This window comes from Pteropus vampyrus, unplaced genomic scaffold (assembly GCF_000151845.1).
Source record: "Pteropus vampyrus isolate Shadow unplaced genomic scaffold, Pvam_2.0 Scaffold57, whole genome shotgun sequence".
NCBI classification, from domain to species: Eukaryota; Metazoa; Chordata; class Mammalia; order Chiroptera; family Pteropodidae; genus Pteropus; species Pteropus vampyrus.
In genome coordinates this window covers 2425400-2445922 of record NW_011888838.1, presented here as the reverse complement: position 1 = coordinate 2445922, position 20523 = coordinate 2425400, and the positions used below count along the sequence as shown (strand labels likewise).

Here is a 20523-nt window from a genome sequence, read left to right as displayed (position 1 = left end):
GATGAGGAAAAATAAGATCAGCAGATATAAGATTACAATTGATTATATCTCATTATTGGCAAACTTTAAGAGCAAGCAATAAGTTCTTAATTTAACTTCCTATCTTTCTGGAAAGAACAAATAGCCATACAGACATCTTGGTGGCAGCAGTTCTCTGAAAACATAAAGGGGAAAAAACGGCTCACATTTTATTTCCAATGTGTGAAGAGGAGGGTGGCAGGGTTTGGGGATAGTAAGAAAACCTATTACAAGTTCATGTTTCCATTGTTATCCTGCAGTTTGAAACACTCTCAAAACCAAAGTTTTGGTACTACCATATAATAACAGTGACTACATCACTTATTCTTTACTGACATTTTTTTATTGAGGTTTGTAGCTCATGATTTTACAGGTGATTGTACAGAGCATTTAAGGGGAAAAAATGGTTGAAAAGATTGTACAAGGGAAAAAATCCAGTAGATTGAAATCTGATAGGTGTATATGATAAGATTAATGCCACGTGTAAATATGAGAATGGTAAGAGACCAAAGCCTGCAATAGCTATATTCTTGTTCCTAAAAAGTGATTTTCTTATCAGTGAGAAATAGCTTAGTTAGTTGTCAGTTTTTTAAATAAACTATCATTTTTAAAAGAAATATCTTGCATTAGATTTAATGCTTGGCAAGCGGGATAACAGTATGAAAAACTTTTCCAAATTATCCTTCTATCTTCCAACGTGTTCAAAGAAGCCAAGTGAAGGGAAATCAAGCTCTTTCTACAATTTTCAATTTTATAGTTCATAGGCAAAGATCAGTGTTAGAATATACAAAGAAGATTTGTTTATAAATGTACACATTCTGATTGTCCACAGCTCTGTCTCAAGACATATCATATTTTTATTACTTAGGATGGTAAAGGAAATCTTTATTCTCAAATGAGGCATGAAAATCAACTTTAAATGTTGTTTCCTCATCTTTTTTGATTCATAATGTCTTTCAAAACATAAGACATTTTGACAACTTGATGTTCGGAGAATTAAAAAAATGCTGTAGAGGATGAAGCAGTGGTCAGCATAAAAGGACACTCTATTCTAGTCATTGTTTCCCAAGTTCCATCCCCCCAAACCTGTGCCTACTATGAAAGAGTTGATGGCATTCATGAATTTTGCCAAACATTTTTTGAGGTCAACCAAAACATTTCTTTTTGAAGCCAGGATCATTTTGTCAGTTTTACCTTCAGAGGAATCAGAAGAATTCTTAACCTTTAAAAAACTACTTTAGGTATGAATTTCAAACATATTTTCTTGCCAATGTGGTATAAAATTCTGCAGTCTTGAGCTATTGAGACAAACTTAACATCTTTAAAATTTTAAATCCTCCGATATTGTATTAACTGTAAATCTTTAATAACCTCTCCCTTTGATCATAGAGCGGAATATTCTAATTTTAAAATTATTCATTCTGGATGACAATGTTTATCTAAATTAGATCCTTAGAAGTTGGCTTTGCTGTCCTCTTCTTTCAAGCTATTTTCTTTGGCATTCTAGTATGAAGAAGCATTGGGAATACTTTTAGACACATTTGGATTATAGAGTACTCTGATAACACACCATGTGTACAACTGTCTGCAGAATTTTATAAACTGACTACAATAGAGAGAAATTGAGAGTAATATTTTCAGCAGTGTTATTATTTTTTCAGTCTCAAAGTAATATTCATATATATATATATAATGAATTATCTGGTAATATAAATATTGCTTGGTTATGAATTATTTTGCACAATGTACATAATTCCAAGTTAATATTAATTTAATGCTTATTAGAAAGAGTCATAATAAAGCTCTAGAAGGTACAAAGCTACTAGTAGCATGAACTGTGTTGGCATACAACAGAATAAGCAGATAAGAGAGTGAAAGTGAATTGAGGCAAAAATATTTATATTTAAGAAACATTTATAAAATATTCATGTGTCCTTGAGGAAGGGGATAGCCAGACAAGAAGTAACTATGGTGCTAAAGTGTTTAGTATTTCCTGTAGAATCAGTAGGATGAAATTATAATATGGTGAACTCTAATTTTATTTTTTTTCAATGCATCAATAGTGTTTGGTACAGTATTTAAAAGATATTTATCACTCTAAATGATTTTGCTATTTTTTTTCTTTAAAGTTTTTCTCTGTAACTCTAATTTAGGTCCTGCAACCTCACCCAAAATTTGCTAACTTGGTTCTGCTTTTCTTCTATTCATATTGTGATTGAAAAGACTTGTTTATCCCAATACAGGTTTTGTTTCTTTTTTCTATAGTCTTCCTTAACTTCTTCACATAAATTAAAGTTCTCCCTTCATATGCTTTCTTAACAATCAGTTTACATTTACCTTTGACATACTTTAATGGGACACAACTTAAATGAGAAAAATTTGAGTGACATGTATTAAGAGAAAGAAACGTCAAACATAGTTGGAATAGAGACATCTAAATAATAACTTAAAGATCTTAGATATTAAAGAAGTGCTGATCTAATTTTTTTTAAAAGGGGGAGATAGCAGTAACTTTATTTAAATGAGAAGATGCAAAACCATAACTACCCATTTTATTGCAAAAATCATAAAGTTTGCAATATTGTAAACAAGCTATTTCCTCGGCAAGCTGTAAACAAAAGAAACCAGAGTATGTAAGTATGTGTACAGGTGACGGTTAAAGATTGATTATCTTTTTAAAGCAAAGAAGAGATAATCAAATTAATTAGTAAATAAAAAATATTCCTGTCATGGCCTAAGCAGGAAAGAAGCAGCTACCAACATTTCTCAATTTCTACTAGTCTAGAAATAAAAATTTAGATATTTAGCAATATTTTTAGATGGTTTAAGGAGGACATATTTGCTGATTACAAAATTAAATTTATAGTTGGGATCTATCAAATCTACTTTATGAGCTTCTTATGTAGAATTCATTTGCACAAAAATGCTTCCATAAACTATTTTGTAATGTTGCTGCTTCACTCTTGTGCTTCCATGTTTCTAATTTATGAATGTGTAGAAATCGAACATGAGATATATTTAAAATATTACTTCAGAGTGCATAGTAATTATTTATGTGGCAAGTTATAGTTATGAATTACTAAACAAACTAATTAAATCTTAATTGTACTACTACAATAGACTGGGAAGATCATACATATTGTTATTTTATATCAAATATATTTGTTATAGAAGAAACAATATTCTTGACAATATTTTCAGAATTGCTCAAAATCAAATTTGGTTTTGGATTCTTTTTCTCTTTCTCTAAATTTGAACTGACATGCATAGTAGTTCTGTAGTGTTTTTTTTTCTTTCCTCCCCAAAAAAATCCCAAACAATGGCACTTTGTTACAGTACTGATGGACAACTTCTAACAACTAATTATTCTTTCACTAATAAGAGATGTTTATAGATTAGTTCACAGCTGATCTTTAGACAACCCAGAAAATACTTTTTCTCTTCCTTTTGGTCTCTGCAATAATGCAGAAAGTCAGCCTTTTAAGTTTTTAATGTCATTTTTTAGCAAAAACAAATCAGTCAATGGATTTAGATTATGTGGAGAAAAAGCTTAAAATTATTGCCTACAATAATGGGTTCTTTATAAATATTCCTAATTCACTTATATGCTTATCTCCATTGTCAGGAAAAGTTTCATCACACCAATTCAATTAATGTTAAAAATAAATAAATGTTAAAGATCTTTCATCTTTTAGATTAACGAGGATTTTAAAAATACAGATCATAAATTGAATTTTAATTTAGAATAATTTTGAATATGTTTTACAGGAAGTTAAGGGTATTTGCATTACCTACAGTTGATCAATACATTTTCCTCATTATTTTTACTTCATCATAATTGATCTCACATCAGTTCTCTTCTGTCATGATTATTTTAGCACAGAGATTTATTATTCAACTATAGTGTTTTAATTTTAATAGAGTGGAAACAAATAGGAGGTGCTCAAAAAATTAAATTAGAATTTCAACTGATTTCTCCTTTGCAAAATTTAGAATTCTCCATAAATATTATCAATTACAAACACAGGCTATGCAATATTCAAATAGTTTCTGAATTAACTAAACATGTGTTCTTTTAGCTAGTGTCCTGATAAAGTATCATATGAAATAAACCTCAAAGAGAAAAAATAAATCAGGTGTAAAATGTTATAAAAAAATATTATTTTACTAGGAAATAATAATTTTTTTTCATTAGCATAACTCTTACTGCCATCTATTGGATAATGTGCTATGCGTGTATAATATGTGTTTGTTACAAATTTACTTCTTAATGTAAAAAATCAGATAAACGTCAGAAGTATGCAGATGAGCAGGTCATGAATGTCACAGTGTATTGAAAATACAAAGGTGGTAAAAATATTAAAATTATTAATTTATCAATAGCTACACGTAAAAATGCATGTGAAAAAGAAAGATTCAAGTTCAGGAATTTAATTAACCTTTGCTAATGTAAAGAGGACTAAATGATACATGTTAGATATTCACAAATTTCTATCGAGATGTATGTAATTAACTCTTTTATTAATTGTTTTGTTTTCATTATAGTCATGTAAAACTTGGGAGAATAATCCCTTCTTGTAATAGTCTTTGAGCTCTTAAGTCTCTCTGAAAGTACGCCAGCTATGATGTATGCAAATTCAAAAATCTTACCCTTTCGTCCTGATGTAAGAGCTTGGAAATAACTAACTGACAGTACTAAATGGCTTCTGCACCAGTTTATGTATTCAAGTGATCTTCTTCAACCTGGTCTAGGGAGAGGTGGGGAGGTTACCTGCTTCAAATTTTATATAATGAAACACAAAAGATAGCGGGTAGGGAGGTAGCAAATATCAGAAAATCAGAATTGGCAGCATCAGCAAGCTGAATTGAGGTAGTTTCCCCATTGTTCTGTGAAACTAGCTTCTTATTGACAGAGTTGTTTTCATATAGATTATCGTTGGATTGGCAAAACAAACATAAGTGCTCATAATCCACAGACCACATTTATTTCTGAAGTCACCTTAAATATGTCTAAAAATGGTTCTTTCGTAACCAAATGTATTCTATGTACCAGAAAGGCTAACCATCTTTCAGGTGCTAATATCGCCATTGTGTTGTATGAGAAAACCTAATTACCATTTAAAGCTATGGTTCTCCTACAATTTAAAGAAAATCTGTAGACTTAAAACTATTCATGTCAAGTGACTAAAAAGGAATGATGATGCATAAGATATTTTGAGGTTATATTAAGGTTATAACGTATTCTGACCCAGCACAGAATATTATCTTTCGTCATATCTTTTTAAACTATATATATAGATTACTGGCTATTCCCTAAACCACTCTTTCTCATATTAAGAAATTAATTTATAGGTGGATGGTGTTTAAATTTGGGAGACATTAAAAGGAAAAAGAAAAAAAAATCACCAAGATATTACATACTACAAGATAAATTATAATTTGGCAAATTCTTTCTAGCTTTGCCCTAGGAGAGGCTCCATGCTTGGACACTGCTGGTAAAGGTTTTTCAGTACTTGGAGATCTAGAAGGTTTATTTGAAAGGATTTTCCCTCCCACTTTCTTCTTATATAGAACAAGAAAAAAAAATAGCATTAAAATGTCTTAGACTATCTTTATAAAACAGATATTCTCTTTTCCTTTATTCTTGCAGCATTTTGCCAATTGAGTAAATTTAAATTTCTAACATCAAAAAAGAGCTTAAAAGGGAAGAAAAAATATGATCCACCCCCCTCTATGAAGTATTTAAATCTCTGATTGAAGCTGTTTTTTATAATAAGCATAGAGACTGCAGCTGGTTTATAAATAAGCACATAATAACCTATATATTAACCTGCTCTAAAGTAAGTTATGCATCATATTTCAGCCAACATAAAAATGCCCATCCTATTTTTCTGGTTTACTCTGTCTGCAAAAGCTGTATAATTTTGTGCTTAGTTTATTCATTTAGACAGATTGATTTCTTTTGCATGGCTCATTTGGGCCATAGAGGATTAGCAAAGTTTATATACTGAAAACAGAAAGAAAGAAAGGTGAGGAAAAAAAGAATAATTAATCATATAGTACATACATCAATACGGTATCTACTAAATCTCAATCAGTTGTTTATTGGTTGGCAAACAAGTTTCACTTTTACAACAAATATTAGTAATGAGGTCATCCAACTTTGAGACCATACAAAATGAACCATAAATTTAAAAAGAAAAAAATTATATGTGCTGCTAATATACCTCTTGTATTCCGACATCACTTAAAATCTTGTCAAATAAATAAATTTTCATGTTAATAAACAGGTTTTTTTTTTTAAATCATTTCAAAATAGCCTGACCTTTCAATTCTTACTGTGAGGGAGTAAATTTCCTTTAAAAGTTGATAGTGCAAGTGCACACTTGGGAATCAAACTGAGCATTCAGCACCTTAATGCCTATGGGATACTGTTTTTTTCACATGCAGAAGCCCCGCTAGTTCTATTGATACCTCCTGACTTCTAGAATCATAGCTACTGTCTTGGTGATGAACTGCTTGCCAAATATGCTTGCATTATAACAGATATGCACTCTAAACATAAAAGTTCATCCTGCTCTATTTCACAAAAAATGTTCTTGGAAATATCCTGACTGAATAAAGATATATAGTGAGGGAAGGAAGTCTAATTTTATTTATTTTATTTTATTTTTTGTAAAAAATAATTTGTTTGCATTACTAGAAAATGATTCTTATAAAGTGATAGTTTCATTTATTTATTTATTTATTTATTATTTATTTATTTTTTTGCCAAGTGAACTTTTAAAGAAAGTAGGCATAAAAAAAGAAAAAAAAAAAAAAAAGAGAGAGAGAGAAAAAAAAGAAAATGAAGGAAGAAAGGAAGGAAACTTTGCTCTCTTACTGGTAGACAAACTTGCAAGACCAGCACGAAAGTAAAAGAAAATTTCTTTTTTTTTTCCACTACATTAACAGGACTCAAATTCTGGAGGAACAGAAAGCAGACTATATATGCAATCTAGTATCTGTACATTACATAGAAATTGTTCAGTTCTTTTTTTCTGCCATTAGTTTTATCATCAGTTAAGACAGTAAATCATAAAATATGCATTTAGCATATAATTCTAGAATTCCCCTCCATTTTGTTATTAATTGTGTGGTCTTATTTTGTATACCACAGCTATTCCTGCTGTGATGAACTCGGGTTTTGAGTGACTAAAAACCACTGTGTGATGCGGTTCTGCTTTGCTTTCATGTTTGTTTGTGCAGCACTCCAATCTAGACGCAGCATCGTTACTGATGTCAAGTAACTGTTCTGGCCTTTTAAAAATCAGGTCCTTGTCATGATTGTAACAGCATCAGAGATGTTAGACCAAACACAACATAATTCAACAAGGCCACAATGAGCGCCATTTTCTTCATATCTTGTTCATTAACATAATGAAGTCTCCATCTGAGGGGGGGAAAGACAGAAAAGGATAGGGCACAGGGGATTTTCAGCAGTTATCTTTCTCCCCTGGGCTGACCTAAAAATCCCATTAAAAAAAGAAAAGTCTGAGAGTTTGTGTTTGTCATTCAAGAACAGCATAAAGATTTAGGAGTACACACATTATTACCACTGCTTATAGCAACTCAGGAACAGTCAACCAGGTGTTAGCAGTTTTGTTGGTTTAAATTTCTCTGTCATCTTCTATAGACTAGTGACCAAATGAGCAGGTCCTTTCATGCTTCCCTCTGGAGGGGTCCCTTCTTTGTTTGGAGGAACTATAAATCCATCACTGCTACCACGACCTAGCTGGTAGTAGGTGTGCAGCGGATGGATGTGGTTTCTGGAGCCTAGATTTGGCATGCTTTTGTAGTAAACATCTTCGGCATCACCACATTTGGCCGGTGGGGGTTCCGTCTGGGTGCTGGTGGTAACACTCTCTGCGGCAGGCACGCCAGCCAATGCCGGCATGCTGGTGTAGAGAGAGTCCCTGTGGGGTGACTGGAGATCTTCTGTGTGCTCGTTGGTTAGCAAAGGGAAAAAACTCTCACTGTGGTCTTGGGGGATCCGCCTTCTGGTGTAATGGTGTGGCTGGTGGTTCTCTGTGGAGTAAACTCTTGGGGGCAGCAAAGGAGCATCAGATTCCTCATGAATGAGTTCCAGGCCCAAACTCTCCTCGTGGTTAAAGGAGGTGGCATCATCCAGGACAATGGCATCATCTTCACTCCCACCGCCAAGGTTATTCACCAGCTTGTTCATCAGATTCCTGTTCTGTTCGCTGGAGCGCTCATGGTTGTTCAGGTAGGAAGGTATATAGTTGGAAGTGAGTTCCTTCAGAATCTTTTTCTCTAGGGTGGTCTCATTATGGTTATAGCCACGGTCTAGGATTTGCACACAGTTGCTCAGGTATTCACCACTGGCAATGCTGTAACTATTGCCATGGTTACCATTCAGTGGTAGAGTATCCATGACACTTGTATCCCTGGCATTGTTCAGAAGCCCCTCTGAAAAAGATTATAAAACACTATGACATTTATATCCAATTGACCACAGAACACACACACAAGCACAAAAGCAAAAACAGATGACTATGAAGCATGTATAAATTGCTAGCATTTTTAGTTAAGTATAAAATGTTTGGAAACAAAGAAACACTATTAAATCTATATATACATTATCTATCTATCAATCGATTGATCGATGTATCATCTATCTATTCAGACAATTGATAGAAATCTTATAAATAGAAAAGAAATGTTTAAAATAAATCTTAAAAAAAACTATGAATTTGCAATTTCCACTCAAACATTGCCTGGAATTATTTGAAGTCTATTTGGTTAGAACTTAGAAAAAATAACACAAAATTTTGGGATAATCATTCATAGCTTTTAATTTACACACATCAAAGTCAATCAATATAATTAATTACCTTTAATTTTACATGTTATCTTAATATTGAAATGGGTATAATATTAACATAATTCATGTGTGGTACTTCAAATATCTTGGTTAAAGTAAAAGAATCAAGCAGGTTCTAATAATTTGATGACATTAAAAATAATCCTTATATATAAAACCACAAAAGGATTATGTTAAATTTGCCAGAATGATGTAGTCATGAAATAATGCTTAGTCAAAAAAATGGCATATCAAAATAATTTGCATATAAAAACTTTTGAAACAAAAATATTCGGATTTACTTTCCAATTTTTTTTTTCTGACATAAGCACATCAGTTACTATTATATGTTAACCCATTAGTAATTTTTTAGGGTCATTAGATAATACTATAAAAAATGTATAAAGACATAGGGATCTGATTCCTTAAAACACAGTGTTAGAATTAAAAGTTCCATTTCATAATGAGTGACGACTTTGCGTGTGTGTTAAAATTTGGATTTAAAAGAGCTTAAATATTACATTCTGGAAAGAAAGAACTTCAGTAAAATAAACTTGACCACATGCTTATTCAAGGCTTTTGCATAATCTTGAATGAACAGAAATCCAAGAATCTATAATAATTTCATAAATCACTTCAAATGCAATCACAAAAGAAAATAAAACACGAACATTTAACCAATACTAGTAAATAAGAAAAGGTATTTCTTTACAAAACAATTATTTGAAGAATTCCATTAAACTTCTCAATACACCATTAACTTGTGAAAATACAGGATTCATTCTATATCTGTGATGCAGTTATGTTTAACAAAACTAAACTAGTTCATTGCTGGTTTAAATAAAGTATCCCAAATATGTCAATTTTTATATGGACTTCTGATGAATACTCTGTATTCAAGTAGCACAGTTTTTGAAAACAGCAATGCATAAAATACGTTAAAAAGCAGCCATCACAGACATAGGGTGAAGCGATTTATTTTCATGTTATAAGATATCTTGTAGACAAATCCACAATGTTAAGAAAAAAAAAGTAAATGCCTTTTAAAGGGCCATATGTGATGGGTGATTGCTGCTGCAGAGGCTGCTATGGTATGCTTGATGGTTATGGTCTAGTGACTGATGCATTGAAACATATGTTTATTATTTCCATTGTCAATGCATTAGGTACGAGTCCAAAACAGCCATATTAAAATAAAGTGGGCATGTTGCATGTGACATATATTTATATGATGAAATGTACTAATAAAAATTAAAATTTTATGAATTAGCAAAAATAAATGCTTAATTTAAAAACAATTTAACTCACACAAACATTACATGAGACTTAACAACTATGTTGATTATGTGACACAATAAAAGAATCAGACAACAAAAGCGTCTAATCTCTATTAACATATATTTAAAAAAGTCAATTCATAAGTTCTTTAGTTTTTAAATTGTGAGATGAACTGTTTTTAATAACTACATCATCTATATGTGATGCAATAAAAGTGAACTAAAAAAAATTACATTTGATATGCAATGTTTAGCTTTACTCCCATACTTGTCTCTCTGTAGGGCTCTAAACGACAGCATGAAGAAAAGGAAAGAAAAAACAACAAGTAAGCTTACAGCGACAGTAGAAGAAACATGAGTAAAAAGCAAATTGATGATATGCAGAAAAAAGAGTCAAAGGAAATAATTTCCACTGCCCCAAAATTCATGAGTTTGTGTTACATGGTTTATCATAATTAAAAATACCGAAATGTTAGTCAGAAAATAAGAACCCCCCCCTTAACACATGCTAATAAAATGAGTCTTTCATAAGCATTTCTACAGTTTTTAGTAAACTTCAAACAAATACACTTTTTTTTTAAAGTTAAGATTATCTCACCAACCAAGAAGATAAAGAATGTGAGGACAAGCCACGACTATTTCTACAACTATATATAAATATTAATGTGTGTGTGTTAGAAAATACCTGCTTCTAAGGAATGTTATTAACTTTAAAATTTTCATTAAAAAGTCTTTAGTTTATATGCAGAGAGGAAACTACAGTTGAAGTTTTTCGTAATTGTGTATTTTCCCTTATGTATCTTCTCTGTCCATGTACAAGTTATTTTTCCCCAACTATATTTATACAAATGCTTCTTTACCAATTGTGAATAATATTGGTCATTTCTGGAGCTCATATGCAAAAGTTGTATAACTATGGAGAAAAAAAAAAGGTTAAATCCAATCTTATTCTGTATCAAGAAAATGCGAAGGGAAAAAATTACCACCATCAATATCAGGATTTTTTCTGTATTGTTGCACAATCATATGCAATCAAACATTTTCAGAGTTGATCTCTTAAAAACAATCATAGCAAAAATTTTTTTAACTCATAATCAGGTAGAAAGAACTGCTCTTGCTGATTTTGTTTACAGGAAGGTTAAATCATCACAAAATAAAAACCGGTGAATTCACTGGCTAGATTATTTAAAGAGATTCCAACTTGTAATTTAACTACTGCTTTAGAGATACAGTGTTTGTACTTAAAATGTTGATATGCTTCTCAGCAAAAGCCAACAATATTTCAAATTGCAGATGAAATTTCTTTTAGATTTTTCAAAAGAGCTTTAGAAAAAGAACTGGAAATAAAGAGCCAAACCAGTACAGCAACATATGGAAATCGTTTGTAGGTTCATTATGGCTCCCTCTTTAAATGACAAAAGTTTAGAACTGGAAAGCACATGAGAGATAACTGAAGTTCAACTCCTGCTCTTCAGAGATGAGGAAACTGCAGCCAAGAGAGACTGAGCGTCACCTAACACCATCCTGCTAACAGTGGCAGCACTGAGATCAGAAAAGGAATCTCCTGGATTCCCTCTATGTATTACTATTGATCTCTTTCTCTTCACATTTGCCTTAGGCTTTGACAGCTGTAACAGAATATTTATTTATATATTTTATATTATAACCTTGTATTTTTACCAACTACCATGTATTCTTCACTATATCCCATACTAAGGATATATGTCTTTCTTTAAAGTTTTAGAATTGAATTAAATTACTTTAAAATGTAAATTATTTTGCAAAATCATGACTTCTTTATATTATGTTTTGTTGACGGGTTTATCGATAATAAAATTGATCTTACAAAAATTAAATTCTCCAATACTGACAAGAAGATAATGGTCCAGAAATACTATGCATGAAGTTTTAAATATTTCCACAGACACTCTGAATGCAATATAAGTTGTTATTCCTAACTCTAGAAGCTTCAGTACCACTAGAAACACACCCTTACATATTTTTAAATAAAGGCATTACAAGCAAAAATGGACACTTATTTCTGAACTCTTCTTTTGCTTGGATGTCATTCATTCTATGAATTAGAAGATTCATAGAATAGAACCAAATGGTAATTCAACATAAAGCACTCCAGTACATACCAAGCCACCTATATTTCATGTAAGATTTCACCTTGCCAGTAAGAATATAAGTGCATTCATCTGAAAGCATAAGATTAGTAGCAATATGACAATCACCAAGATCTATTTTGAGTCAGTGGTAAAAAGAATTATTTTAAGCACTACTATAGTTTCTCAACAACTTAAAAATATTAAAACATCAAATAGCTTAACGATTCCATTTCTGACTATGAAAAACATTAAAAAATATATATACTTTTGTTTTTAAGATAATTCAATAGAATTTATTTAACTTACTGGCATAAACAACAAATCCATTCAGAAGAGTCATTTATATATTTATTGATAATCTTAATATCAATATCCAGTAATGGATTCTATAGAAATAAAACTTTGAATCTATATGGTATTATTTTAAATTTTGCATCATAAGAATTTCAATTTGACAGTATTTATAGAAGTGTCCCATCTTTATAAAAATCCCTTAATTTAAGATACCAGTAAAAATAAAATAAGAAGGCAGATACTGAATTAGGAAAAACATATAAAATAATTGTTAATTTTTTTTCACTATATAAGACATTAGAAATCACGTGTGAATAATCAAAAAAGCTGAGCAAAATGTGATCTAAATTTATTATTTTTTTAAAACAATGTTCAACAACTTTTTTGTGTAAGGTGAATAATAATGTAGAATAGACAATTTGCAAATATGGTATAAATCTTCATTTAACAACATTCAAAACTGACTAATGCCAGCACACTTTAAAATGTTTATGATGACACAAAAATCTGTCACATAGCCTAATTTAAAAAAAAAAGGCTGCTAAACTGTTTTACCAAACCACATCTGGTACATTGTGTAATATACACTTCATTGAGTGCTACGATGAAATACAGACATTGACAAATGAGAAACAATTTAGGGCTGGGGGTAACCATGAAGGAGGACCTAGAAATCATCTCATATTGATGGCATTGAGGTTGTTTCACGAGGAAAATAGAGGACTAAAAAGTCAGGTTAGCTAGCTGCTTTCAAGTATTTAAAGGATTGCCACAGAGAGCAGTATGCTTTGTGCTTTGCTCTGGAGGGCAAACCTAAGTGTCATGGCCAGAGGCAAATTTCAGCTCAGTGGAGGGAAAAAATACATATACGACAAATGGAGCATTTCAACAACTGAGTACCCTTGACCCATGAACGATATGGGTTTGAACTGTGCAGGTCCACTTATATGTGGATATTTTTCAATACTGTATATATATTCCCCCTTTCTTATGGTTATCTTAATAACATTTTCTTTTCTCTAGTTTATTGCAAGGCTACATATATAATACATATACAAAATAAGTGTTCATCAACTGGTTTAAGTTACTGGTAATACTTCCAGTCAAAAATAGACTATTAGTAGTTAAGTTTTTTGGGAGTCAAAAGTTAAATGCAGATTTTGACTGCATAGGGAATTGGCACTTCTAACTCCTGTTTGTTCAAGAGTCAACTGTTTATGAAGTCCTGAGGTGGGAAGGGCCCCATCACAGGAAATAATTAAGCACAGGCTAACAGAATGTCAGTGATGTAGCAAAGAGGACCCAGTGAGCTCTACTCTTTTGATTTTAAAAGTCTATACTTCCTAGATATGTAGTCCTTAAGAAAGCTGACAAAATTTAAGGTTTGCTTAATTATTTCATCCTATCAACAAACAACTCAGCTATATTCCTGAAGTCATTTCTGAATTATTGACTTTGGTATTTAAAAATAATTTAAAATCATCCTTTGTATTTGGCAAGGTGTCACCCAGGAAAGTTCATATGGTTTGAGACACCTAGTGGCCATGTTACAGCAGACATGCTTCTCTGGAATGGACATTCATACCAAATTTTATGCACTCACACCACTAATGTTTTACCACAGACTGAGCAGAAAAAAAACAAACGAACAAGCAAAAAACCCACAAAATTTCTGAGGATAATAAAAATTTTATTCAAAATTGCATAGAAAAGTTAAATACTGCTAATCTATCACATCTTACTTAAAGGAATCTTGGAAGTCTTTTTGTTATAGTGAATTTTCTTTCAGATACAATTTAAAATAAGTAGAACACTTAGTAGGATTTTTAAAATTGAAACTTTTATTTGAGTATTTTTTCCCTGTGGTCTCTTTACATATGATATGGATTTTTTAAATTTCTTGTCCCCTAATAAATTTTTATTTTTAGAAAAGATAAAGCCATATCCAAATGCTTATATTATAAGCATTTCAAAGAGATTTATGCTTCTTTGAGAGAAAATTAGTTTTATACCATTTAAAGCTAGAAAATATAGAGGAATCATACTCAAAAGCCTTATTTTTAACACATAAACATGGTAGGGAAAGGATTTTGTGACTTTACTGACCCAGCTCACATGGGCAATGGCAAGCTGGAGTAGAACCACTTCAGTTCACAGAGCTTTTCTCCATGGCTTAGTTCAATGTAATTTTCCCTGGAGTCTAACTGTTTTTATCAGTACTGTTAATTTGTGCCTAGAATGTGCTCATGGTACAATAGAGTAAGATTATTTTCTTGATCTTCTAACATTAAGACTATTAGATCAAGTGTTGCTTTAACTTACTTACCTTAGGCAAATATCTCATTTCTCAAAATAAATACATAAGTATTTAATACAGAAATCAATCAACAACAAGAAAAATAGTGACAAGCCACAATACATTTTATAAACATTACAGAGAAACAAACACATATTGGTGAATTAAGTATGTGTTTATCAGAAGGAAGGAATCCATTTCTTACCAAGGAAAACCTAAGGAAAATGGAAAATAAAAGCACCAAGACGGGCAGAAGGTGAAAGAAATCTGTGTGTCTGCTTCCAAGAGAAAGAAAAGGCAGGAGGAAGAAAAGAAAAATGTGGCCATAAAAGCTACATAAAATGGGACTCTCACTTGAAAAAATTAAGATAAACTCCAGCACACCTTGTGCGTTGTACATGCTGACAGAAGGGTTGTTACAGACCGCCGGTTCCCCAAGCAATGTATTATAGGGATTGTTAGTACCATGCGGACGAAGCAGAGCATTGCTTATAAGATGATTAGCCATGGCTCCTGGAGCAGCCCCATAGAAAGACAGAGAAAAAAAAGGTCAATCAGGCAAATGTGTTTGAAAAAAAAGAAAGGAAACATTTAGAATGACAACAGTTGACATAGTCCTGATTACAGGCAGGCAGCTAATTAGACTAAAAAAAATATGCGGCTAAAGCACAGTTTTCAACAATGCACATATCTGAGTCAATGGGAAAGAAATGATTTACAATGTTGATTAAGCCACATTTTAGGGTGTTCTCTTTCCCAAAGTATAAGCAAGAATATATCCCCATGCTTGCTAAAAATAAAAATTAAAAAAAAACCAAAAAACTAAAATACAGTCTTCCATACAAAGAAAACAGAACACAAAACCAAAAAAGAAAAGTTTAAAACACAATAAGAAAATCTAAAGTTAAACAAAACATCTCATTCACAGAAAACATTGAATTGCTTTCGATGGAAGTAAAAAAAATAAAAGGCAACATTTATGATAAAAATATTTATTTGGAGAGCAGTTGTTGACACAAGAGAACTGGACATTTCTTAAAATATCACAAAGAGGAATTCTTTAAATTAAAATAAAATACAATCACTCCTATTAGTACACCATAGTAAGCATACTAATTAAGTGAACTTAACAAATATGATAAAATGGTTATATGGATATTATTTTAAAATATTTTAAATAGAATATTAACTTTGTGATATCATGCAACTTATATAATTCCATTTTCCATTTTCCAACTGGTTGTTCGGACTTTGGCAAAGTGAAGTAACAAAATTAAATTCTTTCATCTTTTGTGAATAGATGTACTTACTTAGTTTCTAACATATCATCAGTATGAGTTCCAACCTTCTACCCTCCAAAGCCATTTAGCCAAAAAGCAAAAAAATCAGAGAAACCGTTTTATTAAATATAATAGGGCATGTATGAAAATGATAAGTAGAATGTGTATTTATGTTAGATAATGAAGAAAGGAAAAATGATTGAGGAAAACAAAAATTGTACAGAAATAGGTTGAACATATAGGTATATGTTAATTTAACTCATATATTAGAGAATGAAAATAAAATCTATGGATAAAGAGAAAATATTTGCAAACAAATTTACAAATATTTGCAATCCAACAAAGGGATAGTATCTGGACTATAGAAAGAACTCTGATAAGTCAACAATAAAAACAAACAAATAAAACAATAAAAACAGTTCTATTAGAAATGGGCCAAAGGCATAAACAGGCATTTCATGGAAGAGGATATAAAGGTGTCAGACAAGATTATGAAAAGAACTGCTATTAGCTATTAGGGAAAAACAGTTTAAAATCACAATGAGATATCACTATACACTTTAAAATGATGACAATACCAAATGCTGGCAATGAAGAGAAACTAGATCACTCATATTTTGCTGGTGAGATTGCAAAACAGTGCAGCTATTCTGGAAAATAGTTTGGCAGTTTCTTATAAAACTAAAAGTGCAATTATCATACCACCCTGCAATTGTACTCTTGGATGTTTATCCCAGAGAAATGGAAATTTATGTTCACACAAACACCTGCATATGAATGTTCATGGCAGCTTTATTTATAAGAGCCCATAATGAGAAACAGTCTAGATGTTCTTCAGTTGGTGAATGGTTAAACAATCTGTGGTATATCCATACCATGGAATACTACTCAGCAATAACAAGGAACAAATCACTGATGCACATAATCTGGGTGAAACTGTAGAGAATTATACTGAGTAAAAAAGACAATCCCAAAGATGATATACTCTTTTGATTCACTTATATGCATAACATTCTCGAAATGACAAAATTATAGAGATAGAGAACAGATTAGTGATTACTAGGGGTGAGCGGGTATGGTCACAAAAGGGCAACATGAGTCAACCTTGTGGTGATGGAATTACTCTGTATCGTTATTATGGTGGTAAATACACAAACTTACTCTTGTGATAGAATTGTATAGAAGTAAACACACACACGGATACAATTAAATATAAGAAAAACTGAAGAAATCTGAACAAGATTGGTGGATTGTATGAATGTCTATATCCTACCTATGATGTTAAGTATAATTTTACAAGATATTGTTGAGGAAAACTAGGTAAAAGGTATTTGATCTTTGTATTATTTCATACAACTGCAAGTGAATCTATAATCACCTCAAAATAAAAAGTAATCCATATTAAATGAATAAAACAAAAACATTTAATCACTTGCAGAAAATGTTTTAAAAAATGAAAAGGGAAAACATGGCCATGGTAGTTTCAACTTTTTTGAAATCATAGCTCTTTGCCATACAGCAAATTATCATTCAAATAACAAATATTTTAACCTCATAATTGGGAAGTGAACATCTCTTGATTTAAAGGGCAATATAGCTTGTCAGATCTCTAGAGCTGGAAAGTTTCAGTTCTTTTGGGAAATAAGCCATGTGTTTGCATCTTACACATCCTGCAAAGAACTGGCACAGAACTAGTACAGAAATTTTCACTTACTAAGTGCTTGGTGAATATTTGCTGAAGTTCTATAACATATATATTTAAATGTTTTTACACAATTGATGGCAGATTGTCAATTTATCATAGTCTAACAGGATATTATTTCTCACTAATGAAATATATGAAAAATTAATTTTAAAAAATTTAAAAGGAGTCAGCTATAGTGCCTTTCAGATAAAAAATGGAACACTGTACATCTTAAACACGTATATTGTTGGTAATACAAATTTAAGTTTTATTGTTAGTAACAGGATTTAGATTGCACAACGTTTTAAAAAAGCAAATTACATGTAAATTGTACTGGCTACCTCATATTTATTATTCTAGCCTTTTTTTTTCCAAGTAAAAAGAAAAATTAGTCTTCTAATATAAATAATTGCCTTCTAAAATTACTCTAAATAAGCATTTAAATAGAAAATGAAAGGGTAGGCAACTTAAAATGAACTAGGATAAAAACCTTAAAAATACAAAATTGCTCAAATTCTTTATATTCTTTCACAGATCAAATGGGTAAAATCTTTATGGCTGGAATTTATGTCTGCGTCTCTACACATTTCCCTTCATTACTACACATTATTCAATTTGAACTAATTGGAAAACAAACAATAGACTGAGATTACATGCCAAATTTTCCCTTGCTTTATATAGCTTATAAAGAAAATATTCCTTTGTTTTATATATATATTTCTTTTCTATGCAATGTAAAGGAAGAGGCTCTGTGTAAAATTTCTCGTCACAAGGAAAAAAAACATTGTATCTATTCAGATGACACATGTTAACTAGACTCCTTCTGATGAGCACTTTACAATACATATAAAAATCGAATCATTATGTTGTACATCTGAAACTAAATATATTGTTATATGTGTATTATACTCCAAAAAAATAAATGTAATAAAAATAAATAAAAAATAAAATATTTAATTTTTAAAAAGAAAAGCTGATCTGTGCTTTAGAATAAGGAAGAATGAGTTGGGAAGAGTCAAGCATAAGCGTAAGCAAAAACGGGTAAGTCAATATTTTGGTTTCTGTTTATCATTCAGTTTACTAAAAAAGCCAAGAATATAAGAACAAAAAATGTTTAATATACCAAAATGGAGCTCCATAATAAAATCCACTGAAGCTATCAACATTTTTATAGATAATCCATCTGATTATATCTTTCCTAGCATAAAGTTCCTTTTAGTTTTTCTGAGTTTTTCTAATTTCCGAATGTACTTTATAGTACTTTTACCAATTAAACTACTAATGTAGGAAGAATGAGTTTTAAAGTTCATTTTATTTATCATCACTTCCTGCTAAGGTGAAAAGGCCAGGAACAATAGTAGAAAAGCTATCGATGTACAGCTGTGTTATGACACAATCTTGGCTAAATGGAGCAATATCAATCTCAGCCACAAGGCTTTGGTAGGGTGCTCCTCAAATCTGGTTGCAATCCAGAATCAGTTAATGATCTATAGACATAATGAGAGACATGCGGTCATAACTGGAGATCCAACTGCTGTTAAATTTAAAGTCACATAAACATATAAAAAATAATTAAAAACTTAAACATTTTTTTCTTTACTCTTGGTATTAGGGACATCTTTCTGATAGAAAAGAATCACTTAAGTAAGTTGCTTTTTTTTACTATCATTCACTTTTATACCTCATGCACCATTTGAAACCAATATAATTAATTAATGTCACTGAAACTAACTTTAATCCTGAAAATGGAGAGTTATAATTCAAATGAGGGCTCAATAACAGGAACTACAACAGAGTAGAATATGAAGTTTGATGATTAATGTTTTGCAGAGTATAAAGTTACAGATAAACTCTATGGGTTTGCTAGTTTGAAATGAGGGATATGTCTGAGTAACCAACCAATTATCCCTCATTTGATTCACCTGGTGAAAGAAGTCAGTCCTTTTTCATGCTTTTCATGGACACTCAGGGTTGGCAGTGACCTAAAAGGTCATTCTTCCTGTTGCCATCCTAACAAGTACAATTTTCCTAGGAGTTACTACCACATGGTTCCTACAATCCCCACTCAAATTTAGGCATTTCAATTACACTTTTGAAAGGTGGCACTCACTATGTTGAAAAAACAGCTTGTTGCCAATATCGATATTTTACCTGAAAACTTGTACAGAACCTGTCTCCTTCTGTCTTTCATGTGCAAAGTTACTTTTTTCGTTTTTCTAGAGCTGCATTGCATTTCACTTGTCTTTGGTGAAGTTTATTCTGTTTGTTTCTGGTAGTTTCCTCAATTTACTAAGGTCTCTTTGAATTCAGATACTATTTTCCAAGATTCTGTCCATCCTGTCTACTCCTCTTCCCTCCAACTAACTTCTGATTTATAAACTTCCCTTCTAATAGCTGTGAAATTGCTGAAGACTTCCAAGAAGATCAGTATTTACAGACCATCTGTCACTATTTTTCAGCTGAAAAGTTAAGCTTACTGGTTAGTCAGTTTGAAGACACAAATAAGCTGATGTTGGGGGTGGAGAGAAAGAAAGTTACAATATTACATATGTGAAAAGACTGTTTATGTGCTAATTTCATTGGCATGAAACCCCAGGAAAATAGGGAGTACTTAAGAGTTTTTTCCATTGCTCTATACCAAGTGTCTATAATAGTTTGTTCCTAGAGGTCAATAAATATTTGCTTAATTAATGAAAAACT

General features: G+C 31.4%; 1 protein-coding gene across 1 annotated transcript in view; it reads right to left on the bottom strand.

The window, feature by feature from the left end:
* Positions 1-6850: 6850 nt before the first annotated feature.
* The window catches only part of LOC111740061 (adhesion G protein-coupled receptor L3), an 80211-nt gene continuing 66538 nt past the window's right edge, over positions 6851-20523 (bottom strand). The window contains exon 7 of the mRNA XM_023530913.1: positions 6851-8487. Within this exon, the coding sequence (XP_023386681.1) occupies positions 7688-8487 (800 nt within the window). The 3' untranslated portion in view covers positions 6851-7687. The remainder of the gene's footprint in view (positions 8488-20523) is intronic.